The sequence below is a fragment of the Canis lupus genome, chromosome 23, assembly GCF_011100685.1.
Source record: "Canis lupus familiaris isolate Mischka breed German Shepherd chromosome 23, alternate assembly UU_Cfam_GSD_1.0, whole genome shotgun sequence".
Taxonomy (NCBI): Eukaryota; Metazoa; Chordata; class Mammalia; order Carnivora; family Canidae; genus Canis; species Canis lupus.
The window spans coordinates 38,514,763-38,531,961 of record NC_049244.1 but is presented as its reverse complement, the minus strand read 5'-3'; the positions used below and the strand labels follow the sequence as shown (position 1 = coordinate 38,531,961).

At 41.9% G+C, this 17,199-nt stretch overlaps 1 protein-coding gene across 2 annotated transcripts in view; it reads left to right on the top strand.

Annotated features, from left to right (window-relative positions):
* Window positions 1–733: 733 nt before the first annotated feature.
* Window positions 734–17,199, top strand: part of GK5 (glycerol kinase 5) — a 70,349-nt gene continuing 53,883 nt past the window's right edge. The window contains exons 1-4 of one of the 2 annotated variants that reach the window (XM_038571102.1): window positions 806–936; window positions 2,384–2,475; window positions 9,870–9,963; window positions 11,750–11,825. In XM_038571102.1, coding sequence (XP_038427030.1) covers window positions 11,764–11,825 — 62 coding nt within the window. In that variant the 5' untranslated portion in view covers window positions 806–936; window positions 2,384–2,475; window positions 9,870–9,963; window positions 11,750–11,763. Of the gene's footprint in view, window positions 937–2,383; window positions 2,476–9,869; window positions 9,964–11,749; window positions 11,826–17,199 lie in introns of both variants that reach the window. The other variant, XM_038571101.1, reaches the window with a different exon arrangement.

Sequence of the window (17,199 nt, the reverse complement as noted above, 5' to 3'; positions counted from 1 at the left end):
GCCAAGAGAGAAGCAGGCCCCATGCAAGGAGCCCGGCGTGGGACTGGATCCCGGGTCTCCAGGGTCAAGGCCCCGGGCAAAGGCAGGCGCTAAGCTGCTGGGCCACCCAGGGATCCCCTTTATGTGCACATTTAACAGGTTAACTTGGGAGAGTAGTCTTGGGGGGGGGGGGCATGGACTCTATTTATCAATATATACTTTAGGCTGCATTCCGGATTTCTTTTCAGGTCACTTTATTTTTCTTTTTTTAAGATTTATTTATTCATATATATAGAGAGAGGCAGAGACACAGGCAGAGGGAGCAGCAGGCTCCACGCAGGGAGCCCGACGCGGGACTCGACCCCGGGTCTCCAGCATCACGCCCCGAGCTGCAGGCGGCGCTAAACCGCGGCGCCACCGGGGCTGCCCTCACTTTATTTTCCTTAATAGAACAAAAAAAGAAAAATAAATATTTTTCTTGATAGATGTTCATAAACTGCAAGTACGGCTCAAAGAAACGCGGGCACCGCCCTGGGGACGCGCTCGCCGCCCCGCGCCCCCCGCCCCCTCCCCTCCTCCCCCGCACGCGCCTCGACAGGGCTCCTGCGCGGCCGTGACGTCACGGCGTCGGGGGGCGGGGCCCGCGGCGGGGGCGGGGCCGCTTCCCGGGATCTCGCGGAGGGGCGGGCCGGGGGCGGCGGCCCCGCGGGGCGCGCTCGGCCCCTGAGGCGCGGGCCTTTATAAGCGCGGCCGGCTCGCCGGGCGGCGGAGGCCGAGAGGCTGGCGGGGGGCGGGATGTCGGGGCTGCGCGCGGTCCCGGAGAAGAGGCGGCCGGAGCGGAGCGCGGCGGGCCCGACTCCCGCGGGCTTCGTGCTGGGGCTCGACGTGGGCAGCTCGGTGATCCGCTGCCACGTCTATGACCACGCGACGCTGATTCGCGGCTCCAGCGCGCAGAAGGTGACCCGGGAGCGGGCGTCGGGGTGGCGGAGCGCGCCCCGGGTCTAGGCGCCGGGGGCGAGCGGGCGGGCGGATTCCCGCCCCGGGCAGGGCTGAAGCCTGCGCGTCCTTCCGGTGCTGGCTGCGGGCGGGAGGGGCGGGCCTGTGCCCCGGGGTGCTGCGCTCGCCTGTCTGCGGCCGAGTCGCCTCGGGGTGGGGGGGGGGAGGTGTGTGCTGCAGACCCTCGCCGGGCAGCGGGGGGCGGCGCGGGGCGGCGCGGGGCGGCGGGGAGCAGCGCAGGGCAGCGGGGAGCAGCGCAGGGCAGCGGGGAGCAGCGGGGAGCAGCGCAGGGCAGCGGGGAGCAGCGGGGAGCAGCGCAGGGCAGCGGGGAGCAGCGGGGAGCAGCGCAGGGCAGCGGGGAGCAGCGCAGGGCAGCGGGGAGCAGCGCAGGGCACGCCGCGCACGTCCGGCCCGAAGGGACTTCGCGACTTGCGAGGGCTTCCCCGCACCTGCTCCGTAGGCTTCCAACCCCTGGTGTTTATTTACTTTTAAAACGCTCGGGCCTTGATAGAACGTATCGTCCGTTCTTCAGCGGTGCTGTCTCCGAACTGCCGCTCCAGGCGCCCGGTCCTCACCTGCGCGCCTGGATTTCCGCGGATACGAGAGGTCTCCTCTGGGACAGGTTGTGAAGGCGGCGTCGTCATCGCGTTTCTCCTTTTGCATCTCGGAGCCTTGATTCGAAACACACCTCCTTCTGGTCTGGGAAACTTGGCCCAACCCTCGTTAGGGGTGCAGCGACCAGAAGATTGGTGCGCTCCTGCTGTTGGCTTTAGTGAAGTGTGGATTTGTGCGAGCGCGCCAAAGATAACGTTGATGGGACGTGGTGTTCCTACCCTTCCTCCCGAGGGCAGCATCTTGTTACGTTGCACGTGAGGAGCCATTAGTTACCCCTTCCCAGCAGCACTGGACCCTCGCGGTGGCTCGGCTCTCACCCTTCTTCCCAACCCCTTGACTGTGTTTTACAATCGCGGCAGTTGCCCAGGGACCCATCTGGCCAAGTGACTGCTTTGAGAAAATGGGAGAGTTTCATTTCAGTGTGGTTTCCCGACCAGGACCCCGAGCTGGCATCAGCAGCAACCTTTCAGGCCGGCCACCTGTACAGAGACCCTGCACACCGGCCCTACACATGCCATCCCTCCCCCAACTTGAGAGAACACTGTGCTTCAGAGGCTGTGTGCGTCTTATCTTTTTATGAGTCTTTATCACAACACAATGATACTTTTCACACACTCTTCCTCATAATCCTAGACACAAAGTACTTTTGTTTTAGGCAGAGTTTTTTTTTTTTTTTTTTTTTTTTGCATTGAAGTATTTGGAACCAAAAGGAGATATGGATTGTCAGGAAATACAAAGTTTCAGTTGCTGTGTGATTTGGGGTACATGATTACACTTTTTTTTTTTTTTTTAGAAATGAGGTAGGAATCAGGTGAATCAAAATTGCTGTGAGTAGGAGACTAGAATGGTTTTGCTCAGACTCTCAACCATGAAGTGTCTGGAAAGGTAAGTGAGTTAATAAAAATATAAAAAGTCCCTGCCCTCAAAGGGCAAAACATTTGAATTGAGTTTATAGCAATGGCTCTCCAACTGTGGTAAGAGTTCATAGCAGTGCTTCTTAAGTTGTAGTTCCTGGGCACCTGGGGTAGAGATGAAGAAACTAAGATTTAGAAACTTGCGTAGCAGTTAATAGAGTAATCTTATGTCTGTTGACCTTAATGAAACATTTGGGATTTTATTTTATGTGTAATTTTTTCCTAGAAAATTACTTTGTGTCTTAAAAGTTGTTGGTCCAAAAAAAATTGTTTGCTCATAATGAATTAGAAATTAGAAAAGAACAATCCGAACTTGGTCATTTACTTCAGATAGCTGAAGTTCTTTGAGAAAAAGAGTCTTGTTGGCCTACATTGCTACTTAGCACCTGATTTATTACCTCATGGGTACAGAATAAATCATTGAATTGTACTTAAAGTATCAGGAATTCAGTTTGCTTCGACTTTTGTTTATTTTCTCAAGCTAAAAACCACACCTCTGCTAATATGATGGTAAGGCTATATGTAATAGAAACCCAAGACCACTTAGTATAGGGTTCGATGGATACTGCCCAGCAGATAGCTTAAAAGAGAGACAGAGAAGGAAAAAGTGAAGAGATCACCCTTAGAGACAAAAACAAAAAAGGCTGTATTGATCTTTTAACTAAAATTGAAATTGGGGGATCCCTGGGTGGCTCAGCGGTTTAGTGCCTGCCTTCGTCTTTAGCCCAGGGTGTGATCCTGGAGTCCCAGGATCGAGTCCCACATCGGGCTCCCTGCAGGGAGCCTGCTTCTCCCTCTGCCTATGTCTCTGCCTCTCTGTGTGTGTCTCTCATGAATAAATAAATAAAGTCTTTAAAAAATAAAAAAATAAAATAAAATTGAAATTGCAAACGTGAACCCTTTATGTTGGGAAGTTGGTACCAGGCCTCTCAGAAAACTAGTTTTATTTCTTGTGGCATTCATTTTTTAACAGCAGGGATACATTTTTAGGCTTTTTTTATAATTTGTATTTCTCATTTTATTTTTATAGTTTGTATTTTTTTAAAAAAAGTCTTTGTATAGATTCTTAAATATTGGTATTAGACACTAGAATATAGTATTAAGATTTGAAAATCCACATGTCAATATTTGATGTTTCTAGTTTTTTTTTTAATTTTTTTTTAAATTTTTATTTATTTATGATAGTCACAGAGAGAGAGAGAGAGAGAGAGAGAGGCAGAGACACAAGCAGAGGGAGAAGCAGGCTCCATGCACCGGGAGCCCGACGTGGGATTCGATCCCGGGTCTCCAGGATCGCGCCCTGGGCCAAAGGCAGGCGCCAAACCGCTGCGCCACCCAGGGATCCCTCTAGTTTTTTTTTAAAAAAAATTTTATCTATTCATGAGAAACACAGAGAGGCAGAGACATAGGTAGAGGGAGAAGCAGGCTTCCCTGTGGGGAGTCCAATGCGGGACTGGATCCCAGGACCCTGGGATCACGCCCTGAGTGGAAGGCAGATGCTCAACCACTGAGCCACCCAGGTGTCCCTGATGTTTCTAGGTTTTAAGGAGAAAGTTTATCAAGTTCCCAGTTGGACCATCATGCTATTTGTGAGAAACTGTAAAGGGCAATAACATCCTGGAAGAACAGCACAGAAAGGCCAGTCCAAAGAAAGCAGTATAATCTCTACTGTTGTGTACCCTTCTGGACAATCTTGAAAGATTCTGGTTTTTGTCTTTTGTTTGTAATCAGCAAACAAATCATCCTCCTTGCTTTGGCTATCCTCTTGTCTAATTTCAGTTTGGTCTTTCTTCGGTATGGGAGGAGATTTCACTATTGTGACATGTTTGGATATAGTGAACTCTCTGGGTTGGAGTGGGGGGAGTGATGCTGGAGTGCCACCGGCAAGTCTGAAGATTTGTAGGTTTGACTCAGCGATATCCACATTGAGTTTTTTGTGATGAGGAAGTGTTATTGCAGTTGAGGCATTCGTCTGTGGTCATGAAAGTCTTGCATAGCAAAAAAAACCGAGTATCATTTGATAGAAGGGGAATAGATTTTGTTAAGCCTGTCTCTGAGAATTTACTGGGGAGTAGTAGATTCTTTTTTCCTATTGGATCTTGTCACCATCATGCTCCCCACATAATCACTGTTGCCTCAGCATTCCTTTGTTTTCTTTATTTTGGCCTTTTCTTACATGTCTGATCTTTGGTTGGTTATTGGTTCATATTTTCAGTACCACTAAATAGTCTTACTCTACTCAGCTATATCTGATTTTTGCAAAGAAAGAACTCTTCTGATTCAGTCCTTTTGGAGGGTAAACCTTTTATCTTCGGCTTGTTTAGGGAGGGGCAGTGATCTGGCTGGAGGAAAGGATTGGGGATCCTTATAAAGACTTTGAACAAATCTTGTGTTCAGTCCCATCTGGCATCTCAGTCTTTGGAGGTACCTCTAATTTTCAAGGCTTTACCGTAGAATCTCTGCCAGGGGTTGAGCAAAGATGTGGTGTAATCTGAGCAGGGAGTGAAGGATCAGTTTTCTCCTCTGTTTAACCATGTGCCACCACCCACTCACTGTTCATATAAAAACATTTGTTAAAACCTGGTCTGAACCTGTTTGCTCTCTTAGCATTGTCTCTCTGCATAAAACTTTTTTTTTTTTTTTTTAGATTTTTATTTATTTGAGAGAGAGAGAGAGAGAGAGAGCAGAGCAAGTGAGAACGTGAGTTGAGGGAGAAGCAGGCTCCTTGCTGAGCAGGAAACCCAACATGGGGCTGGATCCCAGGTACCTGGGATCATGACCTGAACTTAATTGAGCCACTCAGGAGCCCTTGCATAAACCTTTTTAATGTTTTTATTTTAATGGAATTTTGAGAGGAATTGGAGATAAGATATGTGGATTCAAGCCATCATGTTAAACTGAAGCCATGGCTTTTTTTTTTTTTTTTTTAATTAACATACAGTAAAATTGCCTTTTTGGTGAATAAGTTCTATGATTTTTTTTTTAGCCCATGTAGGAGTAATCCAACAAACTCCCTTGTGCTAGCCCTTTGTAGACCTATTCCTCCCATACCTAACCCTGATCTATTTTCCATGTATATAGCTTTTTCTTTTTGAGAATGTCCTATAAATGGAAAAATATAGTCACTAGCCTTCAAAGACTGGCTTTTTTTGGCATAATGCCTTTGAGATTTGTCCATATTATGTATATCAGTAGTTCATTTCTTTTTATTTCCAAGTAGTAACCCATTAGACGGATGTGTCACATTCATTCACCAGTTGAAGTACATTTGGGTTGTATCTGTGTTTCTGGTGATTTTGGCTAGAGCTGCAGTAACCATTTACAGATTTAAATGTACAGTACATGTACATTTAAATGTACAGTAATCATGTACAGATTTTAATATGAACCTGAGTTTTTATTTCTCTAGAATAAATAAATACCTGCAAGTGGTATGATTGGGTCATATAGTAAGTGAATATTTAACTTAACAAACAACTACTACACTTTTCTAGAATGGCTGTACCATTTTGCATTCCCATCAGTATGTATAAGAGTTCCACATGTTCTTCACTGACACTTGAAATTATTTGTAGTTTTTATTTTACGCATTCTAATAGGTGTAGTGGTATCTCATTATGGTTTTGATTTGAATTTCCCTAATGTTTAATGATGTGGAATATTTTCTATGTATATTTGCTATCCATGTATATCTTCTTTGGCGAAGTGCCTGTTCAAGTCTTTTGCTCATTTTTTAATTGGGTTGTTTTGTTTTCATACTGTTGAATTTTGGGATTTCTTCATATATCCTAAATGCAAGTCCTGTGTTAGATGGATGATTTACAGATATTTTAAATGAATCTTCACTTTGTCTTTTAATTATCTTTACCTTTTCTTTTGTAGGTCAAATGTTTTTAATTTTGATAAAGTCCAATTTATCAATTTCTCTGTTTTATGAGTGGTACATTTGGTGTCATGTCAAAGAGCTCTTCGCCTAAACCCACATCACAAAGAACTTTTTCCCTTGTTTTCTTCCAAACATTTTACAGTTTTATGTGATCAATTTTGAGTTAAGTTTTGTGTAAGATGTGAGGTTAAAGTTAATTTTTTTGCATATGAATGTCTGATTGTTCCAACTGTTGAAAAAGCCTTTTTCCATTGAATTACCTTGTATACACTTGTTAAAAAGAAATAAATAGCTAATTGATTTTAGCTATATTTGTGTGGGTCTGTTTCTGGACTCTGTTCCATTGATAGCATTTGTCTATTTTTTAAAAATTACTTTGTATATTTATTTTAGAGAGGGAGAGAGAGTGAACACAAGCGGGAGGAGGGAGAGCAGACTGAGCACTGAGCCCAACATGGGGCTTGATCTCAACACCCTGAGATCATGACCTAAGCCAAAATCAAAAGTCAGATGCTCAACCAACTGAGCCACCCAGACGCCCCCAATTTTTTGGTAGTAGCACATTGTTTTGATTAATGTAACATTATATTAAAGTTGGGTAGTGTGATTCCTCCAGTTTTATTCTCTGTCAGCATTGTTGTAGTTATTTTAGTTCTTTTGTTTTTCCTATAAATTTTAGAATCATCATGTTTGTATCTACAAACATACTGGGATTTTGATATATAATTGTAGATAGCATTTCTTTAGCATTTTTAAAATGTTGAGCCACTTCCTCCTGGCTTCCATGGCTCTGCTCTGATGAGAAAGCCACAGTTATAAAGAATCATTGTTACGTGTGGCCGCTTTCACGATTTTTCCCTAGTTTTTGGGTTTTAGCATTTTAGTTATGCTGGGTCTGGATATGTAATGCTTTGGACTTATCCTTTTAGAAGTCTTCTAAGTTTCTTGAATATATAGATTTTATTTTATCTTAATTATTATTATTTTTAGATTTTATTTATTTTTTTGACAGAGATAGAGAGAGAGAGAGCACGCACAGGCAGAGAGAGTGGCAGGCAGAGGCAGAGGGAGAAGCAGGCTTCTCGCTGAGCAGGGAGCCTGATGTGGGGCTTGATCCCAGGACCCCAGGATCATGGCCTGAGCTGAAGGGAGACACTTCTATGACTGAGCCACACAGGTGCCCCAAATATACAGATTTTAAATCTTCTGCTGAACATGGAAAGTTTTTAGCACTGTTACTTCTCTGAAGTAATTTTTTTTTTTTTTGCACTGAACTCTTTTTTTTTTTCCTTCTTTGAGGAATCTGATGACCTTTTTCTCCTGCCTCCTGAGGCTTTATTCATTCTTTTTTTCCAATATTTTTTCCTATTCCTATTATTATTTTTTAAAGATTTTATTTATTTATTCATGAGACACAGAGAGGCAGAGACACAGGCAGAGGGAAAAGCAGGCTCCCTGTGGGGAGCTGGATGTAGGACTTGATCCCAGGACCTCGGGATCACACCCTGAGCCAAAGGCAGTTGCTCAACCACTGTGCCACCCAGGCCATCCCTCTTTCTATTATTTAAGTTTGATAATTTCTATTGATCTATCTCTCTTTGGTTTACTGGCTTTCTTGTTATCTTTATTCTACTATTGAGCAATCCAGTATGTTTTTTATTTGGATTGTTATATTTTTCTTTTCTTAACTGATTTGTTCCAGTTTTATTGAGGTATGATTGACAAATAAAAGTTGTATATAGGTAAGGTGTACAACATGATGTTTTGGTACCCATATGCATAGTGAAATGATTACCACAATCGAGCTAATTAACATACCCATTACCTCACATAGTTACTATTTGTGTATGTGTATATGTGTTAAGAACGCTTGAGAACTGCTCTCCTAGCAAATTTCAAGTGTATGATACACTGTTATTAACTATATAGTCACCATGCTGTATGTTAGGTCTCTAGTACTTATTCATCTTATAACTGAAAGTTTGCACCCCTTGACCAGCATCTCTCCATTTCTTCCATTCTCCTAATTACTGTAGTTTTTAATTCTAAAATTTTTATTTTTCTTTTTTGTCTTATGTTTCTTGGCTGAGACTTTCTATCTTGCCATTTGTCTCAAAAGAATTTGCCCTTTCTTCTTGGAACATTTTTATAATCGCTGCTGTGAAGTCTCGGTCCGATATCTGTCATCTTGGCATTAGTATCTATTATCTTTTCCCATGTGAAATTTTTCCAGTTCTTCATATACCTTGTAATTTCAGATTATATCATGGACATTTTGAATATTGTGTTATAAGACTCTGCGCCTTGTGTAAATCCTATGATGAATGTTGATATTTTTTTCTTTTACCGGGCCTTTAATGCAGTTGGGTTCAGGCTACAAATTCTGCCAAGTCTTCTATGGACTTTGGCTTCAGTGGTTGTCTTTTCCAGAATCCTGGCAGCGGTACTATTTGCATATGCCCTTTGTATGTGCCACCCAGGAGTTGGTCTACCACCTGGGTAGGGCTGTCCCTTAGTTGTCAACATCTTTGCTGTGCTGTTTAGCATATATTCACTCAGGTACAGCTTCGAGGTGAGCTTCAGAGTTCATACACAACTTTCCAGAGCAGCTTTCCCAAGTTCCTCTTTCTCTGAAATTGTCCTGGTACTTTTTGGTTTCCCCGAGCTTCCCCTTTTGGCTCCTCTTGCCAGAAAGCTGGAGCTCTTATTACCCTACTCTGCCAGCACTTCGGATGCCCCCAGCTGGGAGCACAGAGAGAGCAGAAAAACCGTGGAGGTCTTGGGCCACACCTCCTCCCTCCTTCAGTATCTTAAGTACTTAGGATTACTGGTGCAACCACTACTACGAGATAGCCTGGGTACAAAAGTATAGAGGCAAGTGGGAGAAAAAAAGAAATATGGGGACTTCTCCTGGAGTTTCCATTGCACCCTGGTACCCATTTTTTGTTTTGTGGATTGCTTTGAGTCCAGGTCAGAAAATATCAGGAAAAAAATGGGAAGCTCACCACCACTTATCAGAACTTGGATTCTTATCTTCCCCCATCTTCTTTCCAGTGTATACTTGTTAGAGTCCACATAATAGCTGCTCCCTGCGTTGGGTCCAGATTTTATCTCTTCATTCAGTGATAGAGACAGAGTGGAGTATGCTTTCTGTCATAGTCTGCAGCACACTTTGGTACTTTGTTTATTTTTGTTTAAAAAAAAATTTTTTTTTTAAATAGTACATTTTCATTATAGAAACCTTGGAAAATAAAGATAAACTTGGAAAGTAAATATAAAATAAAGAAAGCTAAAATTTTCTGCAAACTCATGAACTAAAGAAAACTTTTAAAAATATTTTCCATTTTAACAATAAAAATGAATTAGATAATGAATGAAATCATGTTGTTAATCATTTTAAACATTAAAAAAAATTTAAGACCCAGGTATTATTGACCTGATCTAATGTTTTTACTAAATTTTCTCTTTTTTCTAAATAGGTAGAAAGTCTTTATCCTCAAGCTGGCTGGGTTGAAATTGATCCTGATGCCCTCTGGCTTCAGTTTGTGACTGTAATAAAAGAATCTGTAAGAGGTAATTAGACTGGAAAAAATAATAATAAAGCATATTTTATTTGTAATAAGAGTTTTCCTCTCAGTCTATAGAATTTTGTGGGTTTCCTAATGAAAATTATGCAAATGGTATTTTACTAGGGTCACAGTTTCTCAGTATTTTTTGGCAGACATCTGTGGTTTACAATTAAGGAAAGGTAACAGCAACTCTGTCCTTTGGTTTAAATCTTTTTGGGTACAGTATAAAGGCTGACTTTCCTTCTTCATCCCAGGTTGTGACTAGTGCTCGGTCAACTTCCTGTTTGTGTACAAAATACCAGAGGTTTAAAACAAAATTATAACACATAATTTCTGCTCTCAGGAATTTACAGCTGAGTTACCTTTACTGCTTAAAAAAAAAAAAAAGATTTAACATTTTATTTATTAACTTTTTTTATTCACTCACTTTTTTTTGCAAGATAGAGCTTGCACAAGCAGGGGGAAGGGTAGAGGGTGTGGGAGAAGCTGGCTCCACAGGGAGCCTGAGGCAGGGCTCAATCCCCAAGACCCTGGGATCAGGACCTGAGCTGAAGGCAGGTGCTTAGCCAGCTGAGCCCACCCACGCTCCCCAAGTTAACGTTTACTGTTAAGTTTTTGTTTTTGTTTTCGTTTTTCTGCGTGGCCTCGATGCAAAGTGCTGTCCTGGCCATAACTACGGTAGGAAATCTTAGCTCTTTAAGGACATTTTCAGTGTAGCTTTCTTTAAGAACATGGCAAAAGATGACTTGTAATTGTAAATTCTGAAAGATCTTTTACTTCATTTTTATGGCTGAATTGCTTTTCCTTCTTGCCATTTTGGTTTGAAATATTTCAAAACTTATTTTAAAAAGCTGCACGAATAGTACATGGAACACCTGTATGCCTTTCTCCCAGATTCAAACATGTTTAGCAGTGTTTCCCATTCTTTACAAACTCTTTTTTTTTTTTTTTTTTTGTTTGACCCATTTAAGGATTGGTTTGTTATTTTGTGGAAAAGGAGAAAGAAGTTGGGAAGGGTTGTTTTGAACTATAGTCCATTGGAGAAAAGCAAGAGTTCAGGGTGATGATGGTTTCTGATTGGCTGGGGTAGATTTATTATAGGTGATACAATGTACATCTTTTCCTGCTGAGACCTATAATTGCCGATTTTTTCCTGCTGAGGCTTATTCTGCGGTCTGTAATTGATAGGTCTTCCTGTAATTGGCCCAGTGGTATGGCCCTGACTGCATTTTAGAGAGGTTTCCCTTTATTTATTTTCATAGATTGATCATTACTTGTATTAAGATCTGGTCTTTTAGTATTTTTTTTAAAGATTTTATTTATTTATTCATGAGAGACACAGAGAGAGAGGCAGAGACACAGGCAGAGGGAGAAGCAGGGTCCATGCAGGGAGCCCGATGTGGGACTCGATCCTGGGACTCCAGGATCACGCCCTGGGCCGAAGGCAGGTGCTAAACTGCTGAGCCACCCAGGGATCCCCAGCGATTTTTTAGTATTATCAAGAAGAAAATAAAAATCTGACTTACTTTGAGTAGTGTTTGGTTTTTTTCTGACATTTAAAGCAGAAAGCCATTTTGTTATTCTTAGAATATGACCTTTTTCCCTTTAAGTAAAAAATTATTACAAAATCATTAGTAATGCTTCCTTAATTAGTTCCACTTATGTTATTAAATGCTAAACCCATGTTTTCCTTAAAGATTATATTGAATGATTTATTCCCCATACTATAATATGGTAAAGAAGAACTTCACTGGCTTCTAAACACATGTTTTACCTATCTTTATTTTCAGTTGCTGGAATAGAGATGAATCAAATTGTTGGTCTTGGCATTTCAACTCAGAGAGCAACTTTTATTACGTGGAACAAGTAAGTGCATTATGTGATAAGCATTCTGTTGTTGGATCCATACATAGCGAATATATTGATGGGAAACCTCTATGGAAAGTTTTAAATTTGTGAATTAATAGAAGTTTTACTTGGCTAAGAGGGATGAAAGTGGGCCTATTTTCTGGCATTTTAAAATACACTACCTGTGGGGCACCTGGGGGGCTTAGTGGTTGAGTGTCTGCCTTTGGCTCAGGACATGATCCCCCCGGGGTCCTGGGATCAAGTCCCCCATTGGGATCCCCACAGGGAGCCTGCTTCTCTTTCTGCTATGTCTCTGCCTCTCTGTGTCCTTCATGAGTAAATAAATAAATAATTAAAAAAAATACAATCCCTGCATGTTATCTGGGCTTGACTTACATAAATGATAATAAAAAGTGTTGATACTGTTAATAAAATTCTCCATTCCTTTCTTTAGATGTGAATTAGTTTTTCAAATAAGCCTGGATTGGAATCTTAAAAATTAGCTTACACTGAAAAAGATCCAGGAGAACTTAGCAAGTTTCATAAAGACAATCCTATAATTATGGTTTATATTTTCAGTCTTCTCCAAATTTAATATTTAAATACCTGCAGCATATCAGGTATGTATAGATTAGATACAATTATATCGGGACGTCTGGGTGGCTCAGTGGTTGAGTGTCTGCCTTTGACTCAGGGCGTGATCCTGAGGTCCTAGGGTCAAGTCCTACATCAGGCTCCCTGCATGGAGCCTGCTTCTCCCTCTGCCTGTGTCTCTGCCTCTCTCTCTCTCTTTCTGTATCTCATGAATAAATAATAAAATTAAAAAAAAAACAATTATAATGGCTACTATATAGTGAATATCTATGATATTTCAGGTTCTATTATCCTAACCAACAAACTTGTTATTTGGGTATTGTGTCTTTTTCACAGAGAAAGAAACTGAGGTGCAGAGAAATAAATAAGTGGTTCAAGAACACTTAGTTACTAAAGAGCCAAGATTCCAAATTATTTTTTTGACCCCAAACATATGCTCTTTCCACTATCCCCATATTGCCACTCAATGTGAGTGTCTTTGAAAACAATAACAACAACCACAAAACCCTACAAAATGTTTTATTATTACAGAGCACTAGACTTCACAAAGAGTGTCTTGAACATGGGGTTGTGGGGAAGAGAGGTGGTAGATAAGGGGAGTAAGGATAAGCTTAAGAAACATAATCAGGGTGAAGTCACAAGGACTTGGCGTTTTTTTTTTTTTTTATTTAATTTTTATTTATTTATGATAGTCACACATCGAGAGAGAGGCAGAGACATAGGCGTAGAGGGAGAAGCAGGCTCCATGCACCGGGAGCCCAACGTGGGATTCAATCCCGGGTCTCCAGGATCGCGCCCTGGGCCAAAGGCAGGCGCTAAACTGCTGTGCCACTCAGGGATCCCAGGACTTGGTGTTTAATTCAGTATTAGGTAAGAGAAAGAAGTTTAAATTAACCAATATTTGTGGCCTGGACGTTTGCGGCGATATGGACTGAAATGCTAGAGAACACACAAGGAGGAATGTATTAGGTGGTGATGAGGGTGGGTAGAAGAGAATGTGATAAAGTGTTTGGTTTGGAACACGTGAATGTGGAGGTACCCCAAAGGTAGTGAGAACATTTGTCTGGTTTAACTAAGGCATGGCTCATTTTCCTCCAGGTAGGCTCTCCTTTCAGAGTATAATACATCTCAGATCTGCATCTTTAGTCCCTTGGTGTCTTCCCCAAACTTCCCACCCATTGCATTGGGCAGAGCAAGTCTTAAATTGGTAATACATTGGTTAGGTGAAAGAATAAATGACTTAAAGCCATCTGTGTAGATCAGGGTTTCTAAATGGTGGCACTGTTGACATTTTGGGCCAGATGATTCTTTTGTTTGTTGGGGGTTATCCTGGGCATTGTAAGGTGTTTAGCAGCATCCCTGGCCTCTGCCCACCCTTCTCCCTCAGTTCTGATAACCCAAACCATCTCCAGACATTGCCCAGTGTCCCCTGGGGGACAGAATCACTACATTTGGGCACTGTTGGCATAGGCAGAGTCTAGATAAATAGGTGTGTCTCTGATAAAGATTATATAGATAGAAGGAAAGAAGACTGAGGATTTGGACAATGAGTATTCATCCCTCCCCCCAACTTAAAGGGGATCAGAAACCAGAAGACTGACTTGTTAGGACAAACACAAATCTGGGAAGTAGGTGGCATGGAAGTAGGGGCAAGGTAGTGTTCCTAGGGTAATAACTGATTGGAAATATCATGTTTTGCTGTATTTTGAGATTACGTCATTGGCCACAGAGATTGTTTTCATCAAAACCTAGATACCAGGTCCTTCATAACAGGAAGGTCAGAATATTAGGAAGCAAAGCTTTTATGTGGCAGTAGGACCATAACTCACTTTTGGGGAGAAATAGAAAGTCAGATTCCAAGACCGTTCATTTCCCTTACTGGTGGTGTCCCTGTGGAAGGAGAAGATTTCTACTTAAGACAATTAATTGTGAGTTTTCTTCTTGGCTGTCCTTTTTTTGAGATGTTTGTATTCTTTCGTGAGTTTTGGAAACTTTGCTTGTAGGAACTGAAATGCTAGATATCCCCCATGCCCAAAACCCACACAAGGCTTTGTGCTTCTTTTACCTTAAAATAGTGGAGTCTTAATATAATGCTCCCTGAATCCTGGTGAGCTACAAGCTCCCCCCAAAAAAGCTGAGATACGCACAGAAGTGGGTACGGCTCTGAGCCAGCAGGAAGTACCTCTTGCTCATTTTCTAGAGAAAGATTGACAGGATGCTGGCACAGAAAACTGCACATTCCAGTGAACTGCACAGTGAACTGCACATTGAACTGCACATTCCTGGTCAGCACCTCCTCTTCCCAGCTCACTGTTCCTTTCTCCTGCAGTCACGGCCATAGTCCTGTCGTCTTGGCCTTACAAACATTATTTTCCTGTTGTTGCTGAAAGGAAGTGTAAAACTCTGAACTTTCTTTTTGCTTTCCTCTTTCCCCCTCCTTTAGAAAATGCCAGGAACCTTGGTCCTTGGGTTTTCTTCATATTTCTCAGGTCAAAAAATTTTTTTCAATATATTTAATCAGTGGTGTGTTTAGCCTATAACTTAAAGTAATGAAATGATAGCTCCTCCATTTTGGTTGTTTCAAATTCCTTTTGTTCTAAAGTATCTGAGCTGTTTTCTTTCTTCAATCTGTGTGTCTCTCAGGGAGGCTTCTGTCAGCTAACCTTGGATCAGGGTGTGTGCCAGTTAGTAACATAAACTATGAGTCACACAAGCAAACTGAAATTCACTCAGTAACTGTTTGAGGACTTGCAGGGCGTAAGGCACTATGCTGGCTGCAGAGCTGCATATGAAAATGAGTAAGAACACCAGCCCTTGAGGAATTTACAGTCTCATAATACAGGTATACAAATGATTCTGTGTTCCCACAGCACCAAATACATCTTTTATTGTAATACCTGATACTCTTGTGGTAATGGTTCTTATCAATTACTTATGACACAAATATATTAAGAGGCACGGAATGGTATAGTGTGTTAGAGAGGTTTAAGGCAACTCATTTACGATGTTGCTATTGATGTTTTTCCTCCATTTCTCCTTTTATTGTTGACAGAGATAAAACAAACCCAAATGACTGCTAAGTGAGTAATGGAATATGCTCTGCTTCTTGAGATCAGTATTCTAGATCGTCTTCTACCTTATTATGAATTAATGATGTCATCTTCTGTGATCTTCTCCCTGTCCTTGTTCTTCAGCTGTACTAGCATCTAACACATCATGCTTCACTCTGAGAACCTTTGAACATATAGTACATTTTATCCAGAGTGTTCACCTTCCTTGTTTGTTCCTATGCATCCTTCAGAGTTCACTTGTATTGTCGTTTCTCAAAGAAGTCTTTCCTGACCCCTGTACCGGGAAAGGTCTCCCTGTGAAGTATACTCATGGCAATCTGTATTTTTCCTTCATAGGGCTTATTCCTGTAGTAGGCAAGCAATTGAGTAATTGAATATTTCTTTGGTTTCCCTGGTAGAAAATATATTCATGGGTCAAAGATACCATGTCCCTCTCTTTATAGCTATGTCCCCAGCTCCTGGCACTGATTGGTGTGTATGCATTTGGTGAATTAGTGATTAAAATCAGTTGTAAGTATGTAAGTAGATACTGTTTTGTGTCGAATGGCATCAAAGAATAATAAATGCATACATAGATTTCATTTCTAAATTTTTTTTTTTTTTTTTTTTTTTTATTTATGATAGTCACAGAGAGAGAGAGAGGCGCAGAGACACAGGCAGAGGGAAAACAGGCTCCATGCACCGGGAGCCCGATGTGGGACTCGATCCCGGGTCTCCAGGATCGCGCCCTGGGCCAAAGGCAGGCGCCAAACCGCTGCGCCACCCAGGGATCCCATAGATTTCATTTCTATCAAACACAATCTGTTGATAGTCCTCAGTGGTAGCAGCATTCATTTATCAAATACTTTTTTGGTATCTGGGCTAGGTGGTGAGAATCTGAAAGTGAATAGACTGTGTTCTGGAGGCTCACAGTCCAGTGGGAGATACAGATGTGAACCTAGATAGAGTGCAGGCTGATAGACATCTGTCCAGTAGAAGTGCTATGTACTTGGTAATGAAGGAGCTGAATTGCTTAGAAGGCAGAATTAGGGAGAGTTTCAGTCACTTGAGCCAAGCCTTGAAGGCTGAGTAAGAGTTTTGTCAGGAGCAGCTTTGCACCTGTTGCTCCCTGTGTCTGGAGCTCTCTTACCTCAGAATTTCCCTCTTTCTCATGATTCAAAAACCTCACTGCAGAGATCATTTCTCCTTGAAGACTTCCCTGAGCATTTTATTTGCCCTTCACTTTACCATTTTCTTTTCTTCATATCATTTATCATTATCTAAAATTCTTATTTACTTATTTGCATATTTATTGCATATCTCTCATAGGCGTAAAAAGTCCCATGAGCATTGGGATTTTCGTCTGCCCTATCCTCACTGGATCCTTCACACTTAGAACAGAACCTGACACATAATAGGCATTCCAGTCTTTGAGTGATGGAGATGTACCTGGAAGGGAAGGCCAGGTCTTAGGCCAGGAAACACCATATGCTGTGGTAAGGATGAGAAGTCTGTCTCTTATAAGAAGTGGGAAACTATCAAAAGCTGTCAAGCAGAAGAGTAATATCACCAAATTTACATTTTAAAAAGAATATTCTTTTTTATTTTTAAAGATTTTATTTATTTATTCATGAGAGACCCAGAGAGAGGCAGAGATATAGGCAGAGTGAGAAGCAGGCTCCCCGCAGGGAGCCCAATGTGGGACTCAATCCCAGGACCCCAGATATGCCCTGAGCTGAAGGTAGACA